This window comes from Cervus elaphus, chromosome 20, assembly GCF_910594005.1.
Source record: "Cervus elaphus chromosome 20, mCerEla1.1, whole genome shotgun sequence".
Classification (NCBI taxonomy): domain Eukaryota; kingdom Metazoa; phylum Chordata; class Mammalia; order Artiodactyla; family Cervidae; genus Cervus; species Cervus elaphus.
In genome coordinates this window covers 114,975,016-114,999,684 of record NC_057834.1, presented here as the reverse complement: position 1 = coordinate 114,999,684, position 24,669 = coordinate 114,975,016, and the positions used below count along the sequence as shown (strand labels likewise).

Below are 24,669 nucleotides of genomic sequence, written 5' to 3'. Positions count from 1 at the left end.
GGGACTCTCAAGAGTCTTCAACACCACAGTTCAAAAGTATCAATTCTCTGGCGCTCAGCTTTCTTCACAGTCTGACTCTCACATCCATACATCACCACTGGAAAAAGCACAGCCTTGACTAGACGAACCTTTGTTGGCAAAGTAATATCTCTGCTTTTTAATACACTGTCTAGGTGGGTCATAACTTTCCTTCCAAGGAGTGTCTTTTAATTTCATGGCTGCAATCACCATCTGCAGTAATCCTGGAGCCCCCAAAAATAAAGTCAGCCACTGTTTCCACTGTCTCCCCATCTATTTCCCATGAAGTGATGGGACCAGATGCCATGATCTTAGTTTTCTGAATGTTGAGCTTTAAGCCAACTTTTTCACTTTCCTCTTTCACTTTCATCAAGAGGCTTTTTAGTTCCTCTTCACTTTCTGCCATACGGGTGGTGTCATCTGCCTATCTGAGGTTAGTAATGATTCTCCCAGCAACTTGATTCCAGCTTGTGCTTCTTCCAGCCCAGCGTTTCTCATGAAGTACTCCGCATAGAGGTTAAATAAGCAGGGTGACAATATACAGTCTTGACGTACTCCTTTTCCGATTTGGAACCAGTCTGTTGTTCCATGCCCAGCTCTATCTGTTGCTTCCTGACCTGCATACAGGTTTCTCAAGAGGCAGGTCAGGTAGTCTGATATTCCCATCTCTTTCAGAATTTTCCACAGGTTATTGTGATCCACACAGTCAAAGGCTTTGGCATAGTCAATAAAGCAGAAATAGATGTTTTTCTGGAACTCTGTTGCTTTGTCGATGATCCAGCAGACTTTGGCAATTTGATCTCTGGTTCCTCTGCCTTTTCTGAAACCAGCTTGAACATCTGGAAGTTCACGGTTCACATATTGCTGAAGCCTGGCTTGGAGAATTTTGAGCATTACTTTCCTAGCGTGTGAGACGAGTGGAATTGTGTGGTAATGTTGTACATTAGTCCCCTCCTTTATCACAGGGATATGTTCTAAGGCACCCAGTGGATGCCTGAAACTGCAGATAATACTGAACTCTATATATACTTAATGTTTTTTCCTATACATACATACCTATGATTAGGTATAATTTATGCATTAACCATAGTAAGAGATTAACAATAACTAATAGTAACATAAAACGATTGTAATATACTGTAGTAAAAGTTATGTGAATGTAACTTCCTTCAAATTATCTTATTGTATGATGTGAGATGATAAAATGACTAGTGATGAGATGAAGTGAGGTGAATGATATAGGCCTTGTGAAGTATTATTAGGCCACCATTGATGTAATGATGCATTGGAAGGAGGATCATCTGTTTAGTGTGGGTCATGGTGCCATGACAATATTGATTGTTGGCTGTAAGGAGAACGTTATGTTAATGGTTGGGCATCCTGGACAGGACAAAGCAGGATGATGTGAGATTTCATCATGTTCCTCAGAATGATACACAGTTTAAAACTTAGAAATTGTTTATTTCCATTTAATATTTTATTTTAGCATCTGGTTAACTTGAGGGGTAACTGAAACTCTGGAAAGCAAAACTGTGGATAAAAGAGGTTCTCCTATAGTTCTGTTTGTCTATTTTTAAATTTTGTTGCCTATGCTTTTGATATCATATTGAACAAATCCTTGCCAATTCCAATGTTCTGAAGATTTCCCCATATGTTTTCTTCTAGGAGTTTAATAGTTTTAGGTCTCACATAAGTCTTTAAAACATTTTTGGGCATTCCATGGCAGCTCAGCAGTTAGGACTCCATGCTTTCACTGCCATGGGCCCAGGTTCAGTCTCTGGTCAGGGAACTAATATCCTCCAAGATGCACATCATGGCCATAAATAAATAATAATAAATATATTTTCAGCCAGATTTTGGATGGTAAGAGTCCACTTTCATTCTTTTGAATGTGGATATCCACTTTTCCCAGTACCACTTATTGAAAAGACTGTCTTTTCCCCATTGTATAGTCTTGGCACCCTTGTCAAAATTCATTTTAGTATACATACAAAAATCATTTTGGCATACATACATACAAAAATCATTTTGGCTTCTCCTCTGTTTCATTGGTCTGTCTTGGTGTCAGTAAACCAGTAAGCCATGTGGTGTTAGACTAGAATTGGAGGTATCAATATGAACTCGTGGTTTCAGAGAGAGAGAGAATGAAAAAGAGTGGGGGCATGTCAAAAGGAGAAGTAGAACTTGTTCTGAAGAACATGGGGCTTAGAGATGGGAAGGAAGGTAGAGTCAGCGTTAAGATTCAAGGAGGGGGAAGGTATGCCATGAACAGGGAAATAATAATTCATTTAGAGTGTTTAGGGGCCAATGAGAAGATGGTTTGGGTCATATAAAAAAGGCATGAAATGAAAGATGTGGAGGACCTTTATTGTTACTCAGGAAAGTTGGGTAAATTCAGTATGGTATTAGAGAATGTTGAGGTTTTTGATGGAAACAGCCTTGAAATATAAGCTCAGATATGCATGAGGTATGCAGCTGCACTGACCCTAGCAAAGGTTAGCACATGTACGTCTTCTGTGATGATGTTTTGTTCACAGGCATGAGACTATTCGAGTGCTTGAACAAGGATGTTGTCAGTAGAGGTGGAAAGAAAGGCTAGAGAGAGGGACTGTATCAAGGAAGAATCTGAAGGATGTGGCAGGTTTAAAGGTGATTGCTATTTAGTGCCCTGATGGCTGTGAGAATGGCACGTCATTTCATGTCCCAGACATTTCTCAGTTCAGGCCTCACCCTCACAACCACTTCCTGACTGGCATACCACCTCTATTTCTGCCCCAGATTGATATTTTTAACATGCAAATTAGGCCTTGTCACTCTCATGCTTGAAACTCTTCAGGGGCTTCCCATTGTCATAAAGTCCATTCACACTCCTTGGCATAGGATCCTAAACTTTTGCAGTTTCCTCCTCGCCCATCAGCCCCACTGTTCTACACACATTGAGACCAGTTTTCTAATTGGGCTCTTTTCATGCTTCACTGTCTTTCGCTAGTGTCGTTCCACTCTCAGGATATTGAATCTTCCAATTCATAAAATGGTTTTTCCATTTATTTATGTCTTCTTTATCATAATAATGTTTTTAAAGTATAGTTTTTAAGAATTTCAAATAATCTTGCATTTACTAGAAAGTTGCAAATACAGCACGAAGAACTTTGCCATCCCAAAACTGTTTGAAGGTTGTTGTTAACTGGAAGTCCCGTCACCCCTGAATGTTTTTTTTATTACATATTTCCTGCAAACAAGGAAATTTTCTTCTAAACACACTATGCAGCCATTAAAATCGGGAAATTAACATTGATGCATTAAAACCATCTACTCCTTAGAGTCTGTTCAGGTTTTGCCAGTTGTTCCAGTAATGTCCTTTATAGCAGGAGGATCTGGTTCAGAATCACATTTTGCATTTAGTTGTCACATTTTTTAGCCTCCTTTAGCCTGGAACAGCTACTCAGTCTTTCTTTGAGTTTTATGACCTTGACACTTTAAAATATCAGAGGCTAATTATTCTGTAGAATGTCCCTCAGTTTGTTTTCTCCTAATGTTTGTTCATGATGCAGATTGTATATCTGGCCTGAAGATCACAGAAGTGATTCTTTGTTCTTTTCACAGGATTTCAGTTTGTCCCATAACCTAATGACATTTACTTTGATCACATGATTGAGGTGGTATTTTATCTTTTTCCTTTCTTGATATTTTGTAGGGGTATTTTGAAGCTATGCAGAATCCCATTTCTGAGCAAACCTTCAATTTATATGTATCAGTGCTAACTCATGGTTTCCTGTTATACTCAATGGATTGTAATTCAAATTAATGCTCAAATTGTCCTTAATTTGGCCAGTAGGATTTTTTTTTAAGCTGACTTCTGTGTTCTATTGACATGTTCCTATCATTCTCTTGAGTATTTTCTTCTTTAACTTATAGGCACACAAAAGATGTTCCAAGCCAGTTTTCTATCTTCCCTGTGCCAGTCCTGGAATCAACCATTTTTCCAAGGAGCCCTAGTTCCTTGTAATGGAGAAAGATATTTAGAAATCAGTACCTGATGCTAGGTGTACTTATTGCTGTTGGCTTTCATGGTGCCCAGGCCCTCTCAGAGCTAAGAAAATATGAATGTTATATACATGTGTACATAAATGTATATTCATGTACATATTTCCATAGGTATTTATTTACATAAATATTAAAAACTATTAGTTCATACTGATACCTGTATTTCCAGCCTACCATTGCAGAAATCATTCTGGTTTTCTCCCTTACCATTTTTGCAACTATCCAACAATCAGAAACCCTTCATCCTTGTTACATTTACTCATTTGATCAATCCCTCTATATGCAGTTAGTTTCCTATCATCACCCACTTCCTTGTGTGGATGTCACCCTTATTCCACTCAGCTTTGGAAACCTTGTACCAGCCTGACCCAATCCCCCTGCCCAATGTGGACTCCATCTTGGGCTCTGACTCCCCACGCTGGACTTTTCCATTGTGTGATTTTCCTCTTCATCCTGCTGGCTTTGATACCCCATGCCAGGTTGTTCCTTGGTTTGATGTATGCCCTCCTTGTCCTGTTCAGAGTCGGATGTCCTGAGCTGAATCTTCTACCCATTTGGTACAATACTTTTAACTAAAGCACAGAGCTCATGTGATTTTCCCCTTTTAATGCCCCCTTTCTGTTCCAGGGTTCAGCCTAAGATCCCATATTGCCTTTAGTTATGACAGTTCCTTACTCCTCTTGTCTTTCATGACTTCGACATTTTTGGTGAGTTTTAGTTATTTTGTAGAATACCTCTTGGTTTGGGTTTATCTAATGTTTTCTCATGATTAGAGTGAGATTATGTGTTTTTGGCAAGAATACTACAGAAGTGATGCTGTTCCTTCTCAGTGGGTCATATCGAGGGAGTGGTATATGATATCAAGAAATTTGTTACTGGTGGTATTAATCTTGATCACTGGATTAAGGTGGTGTCTGCCAGACTTCTCCATTATAAAATTACTGATTTTCCCTTCATAGTTAATAAATATATTGGGAGAGATACTTTGAGACTCTACTAATATCCTCTTTCTCCTCAAACTTTTGCCCACTGATTTTAGCAATCAGTATGCCATTGACCAGTCTTGCCTTCAGTAATTATTACTGTCGTATTTGTCTACAGGTGATTTAAACATTTCTTTCATTCCTACTATACTTATGAATTGTAACTCTTCTGAAGAAAGAACTGTGCCTTCTTCCCCATCTATTTACTTATTCAAGTAATGTATATCAATATTGCACTGTTAGATATTTATTTTATTCTTTGGATTATAATTCAGTACTATCAGTTATTATATTGCTCACATTCTTTAGTCTTTGGTTTTTGGAACTCCTTCAGTTTGGCTCCTTTTACCTTTTGACATGCCCCCATTCTTTTTCATGCACTTCCTGTCTTTCTATCTCCCTATCTAGAACCCTGAGTTCATAGTGATACCTTCTTTTCTAGTCTTAATACCATATGGTTCATTCTATCTTTCTTCCTCATTTGTAATTTTTTCCCCTCAGACACTGAGAAACCGGAGTTGGCATTATCTATAATATATTCACTTGTTTGTAGTTACAGAATTGCTAAACTATACTCCTGTGAAAACCAGATTTACAGTACTTGTGCAATTTTTGTACAGTATTTCTGTATGGTTCTATTTTGGTTTAGCCTTGCATTGTCTAGTCAGAATACTGTTTTCAAAGTTAGTTGGGCTCAATCTTTTCTTTTTTCTTCCTCACACCCTTCGGTTTGATTGTCTTATTCATTTGTAATATAGTTAGGTTAATTTATTGCTGTTTATATTATATTTTTCCAGATAGCTCAGTGGTAAGGAATCTGCCTGCCAATACAGGAGATGCAGGAGACATGGGCTGAATCCCTGGGTTGGGGAGATCCCCTGGAGAGGAAAATTGCAACCCATTCCAGTATTCTTGTGTGAATAATCCAATGGACAGAGGGTCCTGGTGGGCTATAGTCCATGAAGTCCCAAAGAGTTGGACATGACTGAGCACATATACAGAATTACTTTGAATTTTGGGTTCCCTCTCCCCATCCTGGTTGATGTAAATTATTTATCTGGGGGAGAATGTGAAATATTACTGTGGCTTTAAAGAGTCTGAGTAGATACAAAATGATAAATTCAGAGAAGTATTGCTACCTCTGTACCCCTAACTCATTCCTGTTTTTCCTGATATCCATCCTTTCCCACTGTGCTTTGTAGGTAACCAATCTCATTAGTTTATAGTTCATCCTCCTTGTATCTATTTTGCACAAACAAGCAGATGTGAGTATATTTTCTTTTCTTTTTTTTTTAGTATATTTTCTTATATCCCCTTCTTTCTTTCTTCTTTGTGTTCATTGAATAATGTATCTGAAAAATCACTCCAAATCACTCAAAAGTGATCTTCCTTGTTCTCTTTTTCACACTTGCGTTGTACTCCATGGTTTACTCAACCATCTTCCTCTATCTGAGCATTTAGGTTGTTTTACAGTATTTTGTAATTATAAACAATGCTACAGTGACTAACCTTATTCATATGTATTTTTATCTTGTTCGATGTTGCTTGATTTTTTTCCCATACTCAACCAACCTTGTATTTCTGGAATAAACTCAACTTCAATTTGACATATTAAGTTTTATAAAGAATTTTCGCATATCCTTTTTGTATTAGAGTTGCCTTAAATTTTTTTCTCTTATGATAGTCTTGTCAGGTTAATATCAAAGTTATTCTGACCTTAAAAGAGTTGAGGAGTGTTCTTCGTTTTCTTTTCTCTGGAATATTTTGTGTTTGATTGGCATTCTTTCTTCATAAATGTCTGACAGTGCTCTGGCAAAACTTTCTGGATCTGGAGTTTCCTTAATGGGATGACTTTTCAATTATTTTAATATAGAATATTTTTGATCTACCAAAAGTGCACTTTTTCTGTGACCTTACCTAATAGTTACAGAACTGTCCGAACTGTCTAGATCTCACCCCCAGCTATTTTTAAAATATTTCCTCTGTCTTTGGTTTGTAGTAAGTTTTGGCTGGGATTGGTCTAACTGTGGATTTTCTTTGGTTAAGCCTGCTTAGAATTGTTGTGTGTGTCAGTCACTCAGTCGTGTCTGACTCTTTGTGACCCGATGGACTGTAGCCCTCCAGGCTCTTCTGTCCATGGAATTCTCCAGGCAAGAATACTGGAGTGGGTTGGCATTCCCTTCTCCAGGGGATCTTCTCCACCTAGGGATCAAATCCGGGTCTCCTACCTTACAGGCAGATTCTTGTACTGTCTGAGCCACCAGGGAAGCCTGGGCTTCTGAAATCCGTGGCTTAATGTCTTTCATCTTGTTTTGAAAAATTCTTCATCAGATAGTGCTTCTAGTCTCTTCTGTCTTTTGTCTTCTTTTGGTATTTCAATCACATGCATATTACACCCTCTCACTGTCTGTGTTGTTCTCCCTTTCGTCTATATTTTCTCTCTCTGACTCGTCTTTTGTTCTGATGATTTTCTTCTGGTCTCTCCTCCAGTTCTCTCATTGTCTCTTTAACCAATTTAATCTGCTGTCAGACTCATTGACTGAGTTCTTAATTTTGCTTATTATGTTTTTTTTAATTTTAGAATTTATATTTAATTATTTAAAGAACCCATATAATTTATAAAATGGTTTCTAAGGCTCTGTCAAAGTTTCCAGTCTTTCATTGAATGAATTAAAGCATAGTTACTTTTCAGTTGTGGGACTGTTTGTTCAAATATCTGGAGCTCTTGTTGATCTGTTTCTATCATTTGATTTCTCATTTATGTGCGGTTTTGTCTCCTTGTATATCTTTGGTTATCTTTGCTTATGTGCTAGTCATTGTATTTAAAAATTGTTTATAAAAATAATTTGGAAGCTGATATGATGTTATCTTTCTACAGAAAATATATTCATTTGCTTTTGCTAGCTAGATGCTTAGAGTCAGTAACAACTTGGGGTAGTTTTAATTTATTTCAGGCATCAAGGTTTTTCTGGATGAGCCATAGGAGTGAGCAACTGTTTTAATTGTTTTAGTCTTTTTTTTTTTTTTTTTTTTTGATGTGGACCATGTTTAAAGTCTGTATCGAATTTGTTACAATATTGCTTCTGTTTTATGTTTTGGTGTTTTAGTCTCCAGGCATGTGGGATCTTAGCTCTCTAACCAGGGGCTGAACCCACACACCTTGGCATTGGAAGGTGAAGTCTTAACCACTGGACTGCCAGGGAAGTCCCCTGTTTTATTCTTAATCCCAAGGTAGAGCCCTTTGAGGTCCCAATCAAAACCTGAGCTGTTTGCCAGAGCCACCACTGTCGGTCAGCCTTGCTTTCTTAATTTTTGGCCTGACAAGATTTTTTTTTTCCAACAGATATTTTCAGAGTAGTTTTAGGTTCCCAGAAAAATTGAGCAGAAAGTACATGGAGTCCCTATATGTCCCCTGCTCATACATAATGACAAGTCTTTTAAGAAATTGCCCAGTCTACAACTCCTCTTTTGAAATGTACAATGCCTCCAGGAGGACAGTGGCTCTAAATACCGGGCTGGATGTTTGTCTTTTCCTAGATTTTGGCCTGTTAATTCTTTACTATCTTGCTATTTTCTGATGCTTTCAAAACAGTTATTTTTAATTATTTTAACTTTTCTAATTATTCCCAGTGGGAAGGTAGCCTGCAATTGTTGAACACATTTATTCTCTTTGTTATAAATTGCTGCAATTAGGTTGCATATTTGAAAAAAATAGGTAAAACCTGTTAAGGAAAACCTTTTCTATTTAGATTCATGATTAAAAATTTTTGCTTCCAATTATGGAGCTATATTGTAGATATTAAGGTTTTGCTTTTTATAAACTTTTATTCCAGCTCGTGATGCTGATGAGAGAGAGAAGTGGATCCATGCTTTAGAAGAAACTATTCTTCGACATACTCTTCAGCTTCAAGTAAGAATCTTTACATGGCTTCTGGATAGTTCATTGGGTTTTTTGTTTGTTTTCTGTTTTTTTAAAAATAGCTAATAGGATGTAATGGAAACTTTTAATTTCTGAGTTATTTTTGCCTTTGCAGTGTTATATATAAAGTTATAGTCATTTTCTTCTGCTTAAAATACTGATTTTTGTCTAGAAACAAGACAGTACAAGGCAATGTTGAAAGTGAAATGCTGTGTTAAAGCGTGCCAGGCTCATTTTTAAAATTTAATATGTATAGTTGGTTATTGGTATAGCCAAATTATATAATAATGCATGATAATAGATAAAATGCTGAGAAGTTGACCTACTTTTCTTTTTGTAGGATTTGGCAGTTACTGTTGTGGGTAGTACTGTTAGGGATGAAAGTGAAAGAAGAAAATCCAAACTTGGCTTAAGAAAAAAACACATCTAACTTGGGTGTGGTTTGAAATAGGCATTTAAATAATGTCATGAGGACCCAGATCCCCATCTCTGTTTCTCGGTCTCAATTATTCTGGGTTGACTTCATTTTTAGATAGATTCTCTCTTTGTGGTAGTAAAACGGTAGCAACAATTTCAGCCTCCCATTGGTGGAACTCCAGATCCATAGGAGGCTGTTGTTCTTTCTGGATTAAGAAGATTAGTGAGATTAGTGCTGATACCTTAGCTTCAGTCATTTGCCCAGTCCTAACCAATCATAATTTCATAGTCATATGTTCTACCTCTTGGTAATAGGATTTACCTGCTACATCAAGAAAATGTAGCAGTTAGGGGAGAAAGTGGTCCTCCCTGTCCCCAGGCAAAGTCAGAATGGGGGAAAAAAGATGCTAGGTGACCAAAAAAAAAATGTCTAATCTATCATACTAAGGATAGTTTTCTGTGTTTGTTCTCCATTGAAAGAGCTTATATTGTGGTATATATAGAGAATTTTGTTTTGATTATTTGGATTTACAGGATGGAATCATTGGAAACTGATGTTTTGTAATCCTTTGTCTACTTAATTTGTCCTATATCAGGAATGGGGGCTTTCCAGGTGGTGCTTGTGGTAAAGAACCCACCTGCCAATGCAGGAGGTGTAAGAGACATGGGTTTGATCCCTGGGTCAGGAAGATCCCCTAGAGGAGGGCACGGCAATCAACTCCAGTATTCTTGCCTAGAGAATCCCATGGACAGAGGAGCATGGAGGGCTACAGTCTATGGGGTTGCAAAGAGTTAGACATGACTGAAGCAACTTAAGCATGCATGCACATACCAGGAATTGGCTTGGTTAGACAAGTTAGTTTAGAAAATCCCAGGTCCTACAAGATAGCAAACTCCCCATCACTTTGAAAGTTGTTCAGATAGATGCTTTAAAATAATATGTGGGGATATGGCTATTAAGAAACTGTAAGAAATGAATATGGAGTTGAACTCAGAGATCTCTGAAGTTACTCTGTGAGCCAGCTGTGCTTTTTTTTTTTTAAGATTACTGACTTTATTTATTAGCTGTGCTTTTTAAAAGGAAATTGATAACCACATCTGGCTTGGGTGTACTATGAAGAAATTCTATGAATTCCTTCATAAATTTCTTTTCAATTTCAGTTCAATTCAGTTCAGTCACTCAGTCGTGTCTGACTCTTTGCAACCCCATGAACCACAGCATGCCAGGCCTCCCTGTCCATCACCAACACCCAGAGTTCACCCAAACTCATGTCCAATTGAGTTGGTGATGCCATCCAACCATCTCATCCTCTGTCGTCCGCTTCTCCTCTTGCCTTCAATCTTTCCCAGCATCAGGGTCTTTTCAAATGAGTCAGCTCTTTGCATCAGGTGGCCAAGGTATTGGCCTATAATGAAAAGGACATCTTTTTTGGGTGTTAGTTCTAAAAGGTCTTGTAGGTCTTCATAGAACCTTTTAGGTCTTCATAGAACCATTCAACTTCAGCTTCTTCAGCATTGCTGGTCAGGGCATAGACTTGGATTACTGTGATATTGAATGGTTTGCCTTATAAACGAACAGAGATCATTCTGTCATTTTTGAGATTGCATCCAAGTACTGCTTTTTGTACTCTTTTGTTGACTATGATGGCTACTGCATTTATGCTAAGGGATTCCTGCCCACTGTAGTAGATATAATGGTCATCTGAGTTTTCAGTTTAGGCAGTTGTATAAATGACTAGCATCGTTTTAGGAAATTTGTGATCCAATAAGAAGATAAGTATTTTAAGAATCAGATTAGACTGTAAGTGGCAGATAGTGTTCCCACCACAGTTGGTTAGACTGATAGTCAAGTCCCTGTGTGATCTATTTTCTTCTAGACATTTCTATAAACCTACTAGAGTGCTACACCTACATAAATCTACTAAAGTGCTGCTGCTTACTTGCTTTCCTCTGAACCCATCTGTTCATTTCTGGTCTCTACCTTCCTATATGTGATATTCTGTCTGCCTGTAATACCATCTGCCTCCACTCTGCCTTTGTGTTCTTCCTCTTTTCTTCAAAGTCCAGTTCAGAACTAACTTCTTCTGTAGAGCCTCTCCGAACCAACCCCTCCTCCCTCAGCCCCCAAACTCAGTGATCTCTTTCCTTTGAATGCCATACTTGTTGCACAGTTTACTGAGTTCTTATCATATTCTTGTTATCCTTTAAGTATATATAATTCCCACCTTATCAGATAGGATGCAGACCCCTTAAGGTACCTAATTTTATCCAATTTTGGAATACATGAGCTTTTACTAAGAAGAGAGCTTACATGTCTTTTGGAATAACAAAATGAAAGGGATAACTTGGGGGAAGTCTTAAATACTGATAGCTTTGATATTTTAAAATACAGGTATGGAATAAGTTATTTATATATTTTTTTCTAAAGTTAATACACGCAGGAAATAGGACATTTCGAGATCTGTAATTAAATGTTAATTTGACTGGCAAAAAAGGTAAAGAGATTCTTTCCAAAGATGGTGAAGTATGGTGAAAGACTTAACTCTGGAGCCATAATGACTTCGTTTATGTCCCAGTGCCACCACTTACTCTTACTTCACCACTTACTCACCACTTACATCACTCTGAGTTCCAGTGTCCTCATGTATAAAAAGAGGATAATAAAAGTACCTATTCTTCAGGACTGTTTTGATGATTAAATGAGTTAAATGCAAATTTGTTGAAATAATGCCTGGCTATAGTAAGAAGTTGGTAAAAAAACAAAAACAAAAAAACTTCCCACGTGGCTCAGTGGTAGAGAATCTGCCAGCCAGTGTAAGAGATGCAGGTTCGATCCCTGGGTCAGGAAGATCCCCTGAAGAAGGAAATGGCAACCCACTCCAGTATTCTTGCCTGGGAAATCCCATGGACAGAGGAACCTCGTGGGCTACAGTACATGGGGTTGTAAAAAAGTTGGACACAACTTAGTGACTAAAAAACAATAACAAATCTTAAGCTAATACTAATACTAAGCTAATACTAATACTAATACAAATACTCAACTTTCAAATCTCAACAGCTCAGGCTATAATGCTGTCATTAGCAGAAACAGAAAAAACTGGATAAAAACATGGGTTTGAGGAGAAAGAGCTAATAAGCCAATTTTAGCCTTGCCGAGGTTGAATTTCAGGGAGACATCCAAATGTCAGAAGCCATAAGGAAAGAATGTAGGACTAAAGCTGCAGCTGCTTTTACCATTCCTACCCCCAGTACTTGGCATTCTAAATGGTGCTTGATAAATGTTAATTAAGGAAAGAATTGATGAAGGAATTAATGAATAAACACATGATGTATAGACTGCTTTTATATTGCTGTGTATCACATTCTTTGAGATGTCTAACATATTGTTAGGCCCTGTTGTCTAACATATTGTTACACCTCCATGAGTCATGTATACAATAGTCATGTATAGTTGTGAGAGTTGGACTATAAAGAAAACTTAGCACCGAAGAATTGATGCTTTTGAACTGTGGTGTTGGAGAAGACTCTTGAGAATCCCTTGGATTGCAAGGAGATCCAACCAGTCCATCCTAAAGGAAATCAGTCATGAATATTCATTGGAAGGACTGATGCAGAAGCTGAAACTCCAATACTTTGGCTACCTGATGCGAAGATCTGACTCATTTGTATAGACCCTGATGCTGGGAAAGATTGAGGGCAGGAGGAGAAGGGGTCAACAGAGGATGCGATGGTTGGATGGCATCACCGACTGGATGGACATGAGTTTGAGCAAACTCCAGGAGTTGGTGATGGGCAGGGAGGCCTGGCATGCTGCAGTCCATGGGGTCGCAAAGAGTCGAACATGACTGAGTGATTGAACTGAACTGAACTGATGCCATTCTTATTTCTATTCCCCAGTGCCCCCAGCTGTTATATTTCTCTGCTTGGAGGTCACAAAATCGAGATGGCTTTATCTGTCACTTTACATTTTGTCTAACTTTAATCAAATTTCTATAAATATCTGTCTTCCTATTGATTTCTTTTTGATTGCCAGTTAAATTCCCACAGTGGTTCTTTTTAAAATTACTGTTCAGTATCTAATATAGTCTACTCCCTTCTTTACAGAAAAGATCTCACTACTTCTTCAACAGTTATAAGTGACTGCACCTATTTTTTCTTTCTATGCTTTGCATATTTCAAGGCAAAAAATATTCTCACTCTTTCCTCAAGTTAATGATACCCCCATAATCTTGACTACATGACATTTCCTTTAGACTATGACCTTACTTACCCTCCAGCAGTCCCCACTGTTTCCATGAATTCAGTTAAAACTTCTGTGTCGATGACTTTCTTCCCTTCCCCCATCTTTATATCTCTTTTGTTGTTTAGCTTCTCCCTTAAGTCCTCAATTCTTTCCTCGTGGACTTTGCCTCATAGATGTCTTCTGAAATTCAACCTCAACAAGGCTAAAAGTGTCTTATCAGCTCTTTTCTCCTCAAATCCATCTCTTTATCCCTTTTTTCTGTTTCTTAATGACTATATTATAGTCTGATCCTTTGAGGTTTGAAAATTGAGGTTTTTTTCAGGTAATAACTTCTAACTTGCCAAGCCTGGGGATTTCTTTTCTTCTTTTCTTCCCCCCCTCTCTTTTTAATAGAATTACTTACACTCCTGTGCTCACTTTGACTATGGAGAAGGAAATGGCAACCCACTCCAGTACTCTTGCCTGGAAAATTCCATGGATGAAGGAGCCTGGTGGCCTACAGTTCATGGGGTCCCAAAGAGTCAGACACAACTGAGCGACTTCACTTTCACTTTCTTACATCTGACTAACTCTGTTTCTAGTGCCCTCCTAATATTCCTGAATCTATTCCTTTCTTCATCCTATGAACTGAGCATCTGTAATTAATGATCTTAAGGCCTCTATAACTGTGAGAAACCTTTAGTGGTTTGCATTTGCCTGTAGAGTGAAATGAAAATTCTTATTAGGGGATTTCACTGTCTGATCGATTTGATTCCAACCTAAATTTCTATTGCCTGTCCCTGCATGTACTTGATGCTCTACGCAGAAATTATTCCTGGTTCCATGCTGTGTAATCTGTCTTTTAAACCTCTTTTAAACTTTACCTGATCTTTAGAAAGTGAAAGTGAAAGTCACTTAGTTGTGTCAGACTCTTTGTGACTCCATGGACTGTATGATCCATGGAATTCTCCAGGCCAGAATACTGGAGTGAGTAGCTTTTCCCTTCTCGTTAAAGGTATATATAAAATCTTAATAAAGTAGTTGTGCTAAGGTATTATTGTATCTCCAACATATACTTTGTAGATAGACGTGAAGTGAAGTCAAGTTGCTCAGTCATGTCCGACTCTTTGTGACCCCATGGACTGTAGCCTACCAGGCTGCTCTGTCTATGGGATTTTCCAGGTGAGAGTACTGGAGTGGGTTGCCATTTCCTTCTCCAGGGGATCGTCCCAACCCAGGGGTTGAACCCGGGTCTCTTGCATTGCAAGCAGACGCTTTACCATCTATTCATAAATATTTGTTCTGTTTTTCCTTCCATTCTGATTAATGGAAATTCATCTGGAACATCCCTTGTACTTTCTCCCTTTCCTTCTATCTTACCTTTATTCTTTTCTTTTAGTATTGTTCCTGTTGCTTTGTGGGTAACTGTGAATTACAATTAGGATAGTCTGAGGATGGAAGAAGACAACTGAAACCTCTCTCCTTTCGACTCCTATGTTGAATTTCCGATAGTTACTCTAGACTTGTATTTAGGTTGTGATATCTTTTCATGTATTTGCAGCCAACTTCACTCTTTGAGAGAGTCCAGAGGGGCTGCTGAGCTTCTTTATTCCCTCTTTTTAGCCTGTAAGAGGCATTTAATAGATATCTGATGATACTAATTAATGAAAGTAAACATTTCAGTTCTTTATTTACCCTTGTAAGGCTTTAGTACCGACTAAATGCTGAGAGATTCCTAAGCAAATGATTGATCACGGAATAAGATTTAGGATGTTATATCCTGTATGTTTTGCAGTATTCTAATTTTTTAATGTATTATGAATTATAGCTACTGGTCTGGATATCTTACAGTTATAAAAGTCAGTTTTACTTGAGTAAATGGGCCCATTTAACAAAAAACAACTTTTGCAAGAAAAAACTCTTGAACCCCAGTGTTTAAAGTAAACTATCATAGTGTTATTTAATGTGGGCAAACATAAATCTGTATATCAACTTCTTAAGTTTAAAATCTTATAGAACTAACCATACATTTAAATGAAAATTTCAAGTTAAATACAAATAAAACACAAAACAATAAAATCTAAATTAACGTTAAGTTGATGTGCTGAATGATACTGCCTTGCTTAAAGTGGTTCACTGCTTTGAATATGAATATGATACTGTAAGGAATAGATTCTTTTTCAATTTGGCATGCACATACTATTGTGTGGAATGCGATAACTGTAATCTCTCCACATTTCTGTGTTCTGACTAGTGGAAATCCTTCATTTGCACAGCATGTATCATGAGGTGTTTGACTTTGACTTCCCACATATGTCATTTTCATGGTCAAGGCTCTTCTATGGCAAGTGATAGTTTTTGGTGCCAACTTGATGATGAACAACATGGGCAATGAAGTATCTTGTTAGCACTTGAATTTGATGTTGTTACTGCTGATTCAGTGTGTGGTTATACTAATTTTTATAGGTTATCAGAAACTAAAAGATTGAGATACAGAAACTTGTTTAGACCCCAGTTTGAATACCCTAAAGTAGATGTTTGAGTAGTATAGATCTTTATAGGTTTCCTGGTGGCTCAGTGGTAAAGAATGCCTGCAATGCAGGAGACCTGGGTTTGATCTCTGGGTCAGGAAGGTCTCCTGGAAAAGGGAATGGCTGCCCACTTCAGTATTCTTGCTTGGAGAATTTAGTGGACAGAGGAACCTGGTGGGCTACAGTTCGTGGGATGACAAAGAGTTGGACATGACTGAGTGACTAACACTTTAAATTTTTCATAGATATTTTAAGTTTTTGGCTTCCATGCTGTAAATGAGCTGATATTTTAAAAAAATTTATACTGAATGGTTTCTGTGATTATAATTTGAGTCATGAAATTGGGCAATACTTGACCTTGTCTGTGTAAGTTTCTGTAGGCCACTGTAGACTGTATCTTAGGTGGTTATCAAATTGGAATTTCATTGCTACTGACTTGTAATCTTTTAATTTTTGCCCTTTCCTATTTGTTCACTATATATTGGCTTTGATCTCAGGCCTGTAGAGAAAAAGGACATGATATCTATAAGAATATGGCTGAGGGGAATAGTGAGGGCTGGTAGAAATCTCACCAGAAATGCTATTGAATCTGTAAGTAAAACATCATTATACATAAAAGAGATGTGATAGAATTCAGATTACAATTCGTTATTGAGGCCAAAAAAGCAATAGAACCATTCTGAAGCATTTTTTCAAACCTAGATACTTTGTATGATAATTACATGCATGCTAAAGTTTTATTATCAGTTCAGTTCAGTCGCTCAGTCGTAACCATAAATTTATATTTAAGATGCAATTTAGGATAGTAGTTGGAACTAATTATTAGTATTAGTTAGCTTGAGTCTACCCTCTTTTCTATAATAGCTATGTGTCTAATTGGGTAGTTAAGATTAGTAGAAATCTCCTGAGTATTTTTCTTCTTTAAAATATTTTTTTATTTATTATCTTGGACTGTGCTGGTCTTCATTGCTGCACAGGCTTTTCTCTAGTTGCAACAATTGGGGGCTGCTTTCTAGTTGCGGTGTTCAGGCTTTTCATTGCGGTGGCTTCTCTTGTTATGAAGCACTGGCTCTAGAGTGTTTGGGCTTCAGTAGTTGTGGCTCCCAGGCTCTAGAGCACAGGCTAAATAATTGTGGCACACAGGCTTAGTTCTGTGGCCTCTGGGATCCTCCTGGACCAGGGATCAAACCCGTGCCTCCTGCATTGGCAGGCAGATTCTTTACCACTAGCCACCAGGAAGCCCTTGTGTATTTTTCTTGAGTGTTAAGCTATTTTACTGAAGATTAGCTTTTGGAACTTATATTTCAATTTCTTAGTATATAATACTGACTGCATAAACATAATAACTATCACTGTATCATTTCTCTTGGCCTCATATAGATTTTATTTTTGTGTCATATAGAAAAATACATGTGTTTTGTTTTTCTCCCTTGAAGCCCTTTGTTTCCCAAAGGAAATGATTGCAATATAGATGTGTCACTTTTTCCACAGGTAAAATGGTATGCAGAGGTAGCCAGGTGCTTGGGCCTCCTACAACAAAGGAAAATTCCTCTAAGGAATGTTCCCAACATTGTTGCTGTTACTGAGGGTAGAGGAATTTCTGGCTCCTAAATTGGAATTTAGGATTCAAGGATTCGTTTTTTAATAATAAATTTTGTTGTAATAGTGGTGGCCCATCTTATCTTGAACTCTTGGGAAACAACTAAAAACAAATGGTCCAGTTTTGTAGATACTAAAGATTGTTCCTTTAGATGCCAGAAATTTATTTTTATTGTGGCTTTTGGGAAATCTTTTAGAACTTATATTTTACTGCCTTCTCTTTATAAAGTTTAAAAATTAAAAAAAAAATAGTACATGCTCAATTCAGAACATACAGAGAATACAGAAAAGTTATTTATTTCATAAATATTTATAAGACACTTAATGTGTTCAGTGCACTGTACTAGTTGTGGAGGACATAATTGTGAATAAATGACATACTGTCCTTGTCTTTACTGAGCTCAGTCTGGTAGAAAGAAGAAAATAAAAATCATGAGAATTGAATCTTTAAAAAACTATAATAATGTCATAAGTTATGCTTCCAATGAGGTAGGCTGGTTGATCGGAGACCCCTTCTCTGAAGCAGTGACATATTAATCAAAGTATATAAAATAAAAGCAATAGTTTTTCTTACACCTTTTCTTTCGAGAAAAACATGGAGTTCCAACTTGTTAATGTCCTAATTCTCATGTAAAGTTAGTGTCCCTAAAAGCCTGGAGCATTTAAAGTGAAGAACAATCACACAATACAAAGACATTTTATCCATCTTCTGGCAGGAAGCTCTCTGTGTACTTTTAACCAATTTTGGCAACTCACATGGTTTTAGTGGAATCAAAACTTTCAGAAGAAAGTTAAGTGGCCAGTGTAGAATTTAGCCATAAAAATAGGGACAATAGCACCTTTCTCCTACAATTTAAAAATTGAATGGTACTAAAGGAAATGGCAACCCACTCCAGTATTCTTGCCTGGAAAATCCCATGGACAGAGGAGTCTGGTGGGCTACAATCCACAGGGTAGCAAAGAGTTGGACATAACTGAGCAACTTCACTTTCGAAAGGCTCATATAGAAAAACATTGTCCTTCTGTTGCAGGAAGGGGGACTCCTTCCAGGGCCCGAAACTGGTCTCTTGTCTAACACTCAGAAATGAATGGTCTGAAGAGACACATCTACTGAGAAAGCAAGAGATTTTATTGGGAAAGGGCACCCAGGTGGAGAGCACTAGGGTAAGGGAGCCCAGGAGAACAGCTCTGTCACATGACTTGCAGTCTTGGGTTTTATGGTGATGGGATTAGTTTCCGGGTTGTCTTTAGCCAGTCATTCTGACTCAGAGTCCTTCCTGGTGGTGTACCCTTGATTAGCCAAGATGGATGCCAGAGAGAAGGATTCTGGGAGGTGGTCAGACATGTGGTGCTCCTTTTGACCTTTCCTGAACTCTTCCGGTTGGTGGTGGCTTATTAGTTCCGTGTTCCTTACCAGGACCTCCTGTTGTAAAACAACTTATGCAGATAGTTACTATGGTGCCTGGCCAGGGTGGGCAGTTTCAATCATTGTGCTTCCCCTAACACTTCTGCCCCTTTGCTTTCTCTGTTCTGCTTGTTAGACTACCCATTTTCAACCTTTTTTGCTGTTTATATTGCTATTTTTGTAATGTACCTAGCATTTCATTCATTCAGTAGACATTTATTAAGCACCTAGTACATGCCAGTCTCTCTGTGAGGAGTTGCTAAAGATGCAGTGATGATTAAGGCAGTATACTATCAATAGCCATTGTGGGGTTGTTTAGAGGGTATTCATTCCTAAATCTGAACCAAAGATTTTTTTGTTTGATGATGCATTGAGAATTGCAAATAATTTACATACAGACTTCTGGAATATGGTGATCCTGATCACAAATTAAGGACTGCTTCTACCATATGCCAAGTATTGTATTTATTCCATTTGGCTAAATTTTCTCTGTGAAAATTTATTGGCTGACTTTAATTTTGAGACTTCTGGATACTAGTCAGACAAAATATTGGAGCTACATATTCTGCTTCCAAGAGTTGTCTTTTAATGTCGTCTGCTCCAGTGATTTGGCTCAAATTGCTAGGCAAATTGCTAGGGAATCTATTATTCCCCACCCCCGCCACCTCATTTTTGCTGCTTTTCTATTGTAATCGAAGGTATTTGTCTATCTCTAAAATGACATCAGACTGGAATGTGATTTGTAGGTAAACATTGGACTCTAGCAGAAATAATATTTTTGAAAGTAGTACATAAATTTTGTATAGTTAAAATGTTCTTTTCATCTTAATAGCTATAGGTAAGTTTGGCCTTCTTTTTATTCAGTAGACTTCCTGTCATTTTAAAGATCCCCCACCAGTCTGAACCTTAGTGTTGTGATTTTTCTCAGATTTTTGTATACATTTTTAAAGTTTACTTTTTCTTGTTATTTATGTGTTTTTCAGTTTTTTCCTCCACTTTTATTGAGGGTAATTGACATACATCATTGTATTAATTTAAGGTATACAACATGATGCTGTTTTTTATACTTCTTAATCACTATATTCCATTATTTTAAAATATTTTTATTCATTTATTTATTTACAGCTGCATTGGGTCTTTGTTGCTGTGCGGGCTTTCTCTGGTTGTGGCAAGCCAGGGGGCTGGTCTTTACTGTGGAACATGGACCCTAGGGTGTGGGCTCAGTCGTTGTGGTACTGGGGCTTAGTTGCTCCGCAGCACATGGAATCTTCCCAGACCAGGATCGAACCAGTATCCCCTGCGTTGGCAGATGGATTATTAACCACTGGACCACCAGGGAAGTCCTATTCTATTCTTTTCTTGAACAATAACAAAAATGTTTATCAATTTAATTTAATTGCTTAGTAGCTTTAGAGCATCGAAAAAGCAAGAGAGTTCCAGAAAAACATCTATTTCTGCTTTATTGACTATGCCAAAGCCTTTGACTGTGTGGATCACAACAAACTGGAAAATTCTGAAAGAGATGGGAATACCAGACCACCTGACCTGCCTCTTGAGATGCCTCTTGAGATGGTGATTGCAGCCATGAAATTAAAAGATGCTTACTTCTTGGAAGAAAAACTATGACCAACCTAGACAGCATATTACAAAGCAGAGACATTACTTTGTCAACAAAGGTCCGTCTAGTCAAAGCTATGGTTTATCCAGTAGTCATGTATGGATGTGAGAGTTGGACTATAAAGAAAGCTGAGCACCGAAGAATTGATGCTTTTGAACTGTAGTGTTGGAGAAGACTCTTGAGAGTCCCTTGGATTGCAAGAAGATCCAACCAGTCCATCCTAAAGGAGATCAGTCCTGGGTGTTCATTGGAAGGACTGATGTTGAAGCTGAAACTCCAATACTTTGGCCACCTGATGTAAAGAGCTGACTCATTTGAAAAGACCCTGATGCTGGGAAAGATTGAGGGCAGGAGGAGAAGGGGATGACAGAGGATGAGATGGTTGGATGGCATCACTGACTCGATGGACATGGGTTTGGGTAGACTCTGAGAGTTGGTGATGGACAGGGAGGCCTGGCGTGCTGCGGTTCATGGGGTCGCAAAGAGTCAGACACGACTGAGCGACTGAACTGAGCTGGGTAGGGCAAGGTCAGGTGAGGAGGCAGTCACAGCTGGTTTTGGAAACCAACTGCTGTGGCCCGAAGTGTTAAGAAAGAATTGGAGGAGCTTGAAAAAGCAGGAATACTTTACTAAGGCGATCATTGCAAGAGGCTGGATCTGTAATTGAGTGGTGGTGATGGAGTTAGGTAGATAGAATTGAGATTGTATTCAGGGGGGAAAATGGCAGAATGTGGTGATGGATTGAATGTGGAATGGGTAAAGTGTCAAGGACTGCCAGATTTAATTTACTGTGTGGATGGTACTGATTTTTACTTACTGATATAGGTAGGACTGGAAGAGGATCAGGCTTTTGAGGGAGGGGATGCAGGAAGAAGAGAATGTATTTGGTACTGGACATTTTGAAAAAAATGTACATAAAACCAATGGGATCTTTACAGTGGATCAAGCATCTATTAAGTGTTTTGTGCAGTGTACAAGGTGCTAGTCTTAAGGGCTACCAGTAGAGACAGAAAAATTAATTAGCTGCTTAGTGGCACTAGTGGTAAAGAATCCACCTGCCAACATAGGAGACGCCAGAGACATGGGTCTGGAGGATCCCCTGGAGGAGGAAATGGCAACCCACTCCAGTATTCTTGCCTGGAAAATTCCACGGACAGAGGAGCCTGGTGGGCTACAGTCCATGGGGTCACAGAGTTGGACATGACTGAGCACACATGCCTAAACTTTGTTTAGGAGTTTAATAAAATTACAGTTACATATATAACCATGAACCATTAGAACCCCATGAACAGTATGAAAGGCAAAAATATAGGACACTGAAAGATGAACTCCCCAGGTCGGTAGGTGCCCAATATGCTACTGGAGAACAGTGGAGTAATAACACCAGAAAGAATGAAGAGACAGAGCCAGAGCAAAAACAACACCCAGTTGTGGATGTGACTGGTGATGGAAGTAAAGTCCCATGCTGTAAAGAACAATATTGCATAGGAACCTAGAATGTTAGGTCCATGAATCAAGGTAAATTGGAAGTGGTCAAACAGGAGATGGCAAGAGTGAACATAGACATTTTAGAAATCAGGGAACTAAAATGGACTGGAATGAGTGAATTTAACTCAGATGACCATTATATGTACTATTGTGGGTAAGAATCCCTTAGAGGAAATGGAATAGCTCTCATAGTCAACGAAAGAGTGAAATGAAGTACTTGAGTGTGATCTCAAAAACAACAGAATGCTCTCTGTTTCCAAGGCAAATCGTTCAGTATCACAGTAATTGAAGTCTGTGCCCCAAGCAGTAATGCTGAAGAAGCTGAAGTTGAACGGTTCTATGAAGGACCTACAAGACTTTCTAGAACACACACCCAAAAAAGATGTCCTTTTCATTATAGGGAATTGGAATGCAAAAGTAGGAAGTCAAGAGATACCTGAAATAACAGGCAAATTTGTCCTTGGAGTACAAAATGAAGCAGGGCAAAGGCTAACAGAGTTTTGCCAAGAGAATGCACTGGTCATAGCAAACACTCTCTTTCAGTAACACAAGAGAAGACTCTACACATGGACATCACCAGGTGGTCAACACCAAAATCAGATTGATATTATTCTTTGAAGCCAAAGATGGAGAACCTCTATACAGTCAGCAAAACAAGACCGGGAGCTGACTGTGGCTCAGATCATGAACAACTTACTGTAAAATTGAGACTGAAAGAAAGTAGGGAAAACCACTAGACCATTCAGGTATGACCTATATCAAATCCCTTATGATTATACAGTGGAAGTGACAAATAGATTCAAGGGATTAGATCTGATAGAGTGCCTGAAGAACTATGGATGGAGGTTCGTGACATTGTACAGGAGATGGTGATCAAGACCATCCCCAAGAAAAAGAAATGCAAAAAGGCAAATTGGTTGTCTGAGGAGGCCTTACAAATAGCTGAGAAAAGAAGAGAAGCGGAAAGCAAAGGAGAAAAGGAAAGATATACCCATTTGAATGCAGAGTTCCAAAGAATAGCAAGGAGAGATAAGAAAGCCTTCCTTAGTGATCAGTACAAAGAAATAAAGGAAAACAACAGAATGGGAAAGACTAGAGATCTCTTCAAGAAATGTAGAACCACCAAGGAAACATTTCATGAAAAGATGGGCACAATAAAGGACAGAAGTGGTGTGGGCCTAACAGAAGCAGAAGATATTAAGAAGAGGTGGCAAGAATACACAGAAGAACTGTACAAAAAACATCTTCATGACCCAGATAACCATGATGGTGTGATCACTCACCTAGAGCCAGACATCCTGGAATGTGAAGTCAAGTGGGCCTTAGGAAACATCACTATGAACAAAGCTAGTGGAGGTGATGGAATTCCAGTTGAGCTATTTCAAATCCTAACAGATGATGCTGTGAAAGTGCTGCACTCAATATGCCAGCAAATTTGGAAAACTCAGCAGTGGCCACCGGACTGGAAAAGGTCAGTTGACATTCCAATCCCAAAGTAAGAAAATGCCAAGGAAAGCTCAAACTACCACACAATTGTACTCATCTCACACACTAGCAAAGTAATGATCAAAATTCTCCATGCCAGGCTTCAACAGTATGTGAACCATGAACTTCCAGATGTTCAAACTGGATTTAGAAAAGGCAGTGGAACCAGAGATGAAATTGCCAACATCCATTGGGTAATTGAAAAAGCAAGAGAGTTCAAGAAAAACATCTGCTTTACTGACTATGCCAAAGCCTTTGACTGTGTGGATCACAACAAATAGTGAAAAATTCTTAAAGAGATGGAAATACCCAGCCCACCTTTCCTGCCTCCTGAGAAATCTGTATGCAGGTCAAGAAGCAATAGAACTGGACGTGAAACAACAGATTGGTTCCAAATCAGGAAAGGAGTATGCCAAGGCTGTATATTATTACCTTGCCTATTTAACTTATTTGTGTAATACATCATGTGAAATGCCGGGCTGGATGAAGTACAAGCTGGAATCAAGATTGCTGGGAATTATTTACAATAGCTAAAACATGGAAGCAACCTAGATGTCCATCAACAGATGAATGGATAAAGAATTGTGGTATATATACACAATGGAATATTACTCAGTCATAAAAAGGAACACATTTTAGTCAGTTCTAATGAGTGGATCAACTGAGAACCTATTATACAGAGTGAAGTGAGTCAGAAAGAGAAAGATAAATATCGTATTCTAATACATATATACGGAATCTAGAAAAATGGTACTGAAGAATTTATTTACAAGGCAACAGTGAAGAAACAGACATAGAGAATAGACTTATGGACATGTGGAGAGGGTAAGAGAGGGTGAGACCTATGGAAAGGGTAACATGGAAACTTACCTTACCATATGTAAAATATATTGCCGACAGGAATTTGCAGTACGGCTCAGGAAACTCAAACAGGGGCTCT

The 24,669-nt window shown here is 38.2% G+C and overlaps 1 protein-coding gene across 5 annotated transcripts in view; it reads left to right on the top strand.

Moving 5' to 3' along the window:
* Window positions 1-24,669, top strand: part of OSBPL9 (oxysterol binding protein like 9) — a 161,441-nt gene that overhangs the window by 78,684 nt on the left and 58,088 nt on the right. For all 5 annotated transcript variants that reach the window (XM_043877048.1, XM_043877047.1, XM_043877046.1 and 2 more), the window contains exon 4: window positions 8,879-8,955. In XM_043877048.1, coding sequence (XP_043732983.1) covers window positions 8,879-8,955 — 77 coding nt within the window. The remainder of the gene's footprint in view (window positions 1-8,878; window positions 8,956-24,669) is intronic.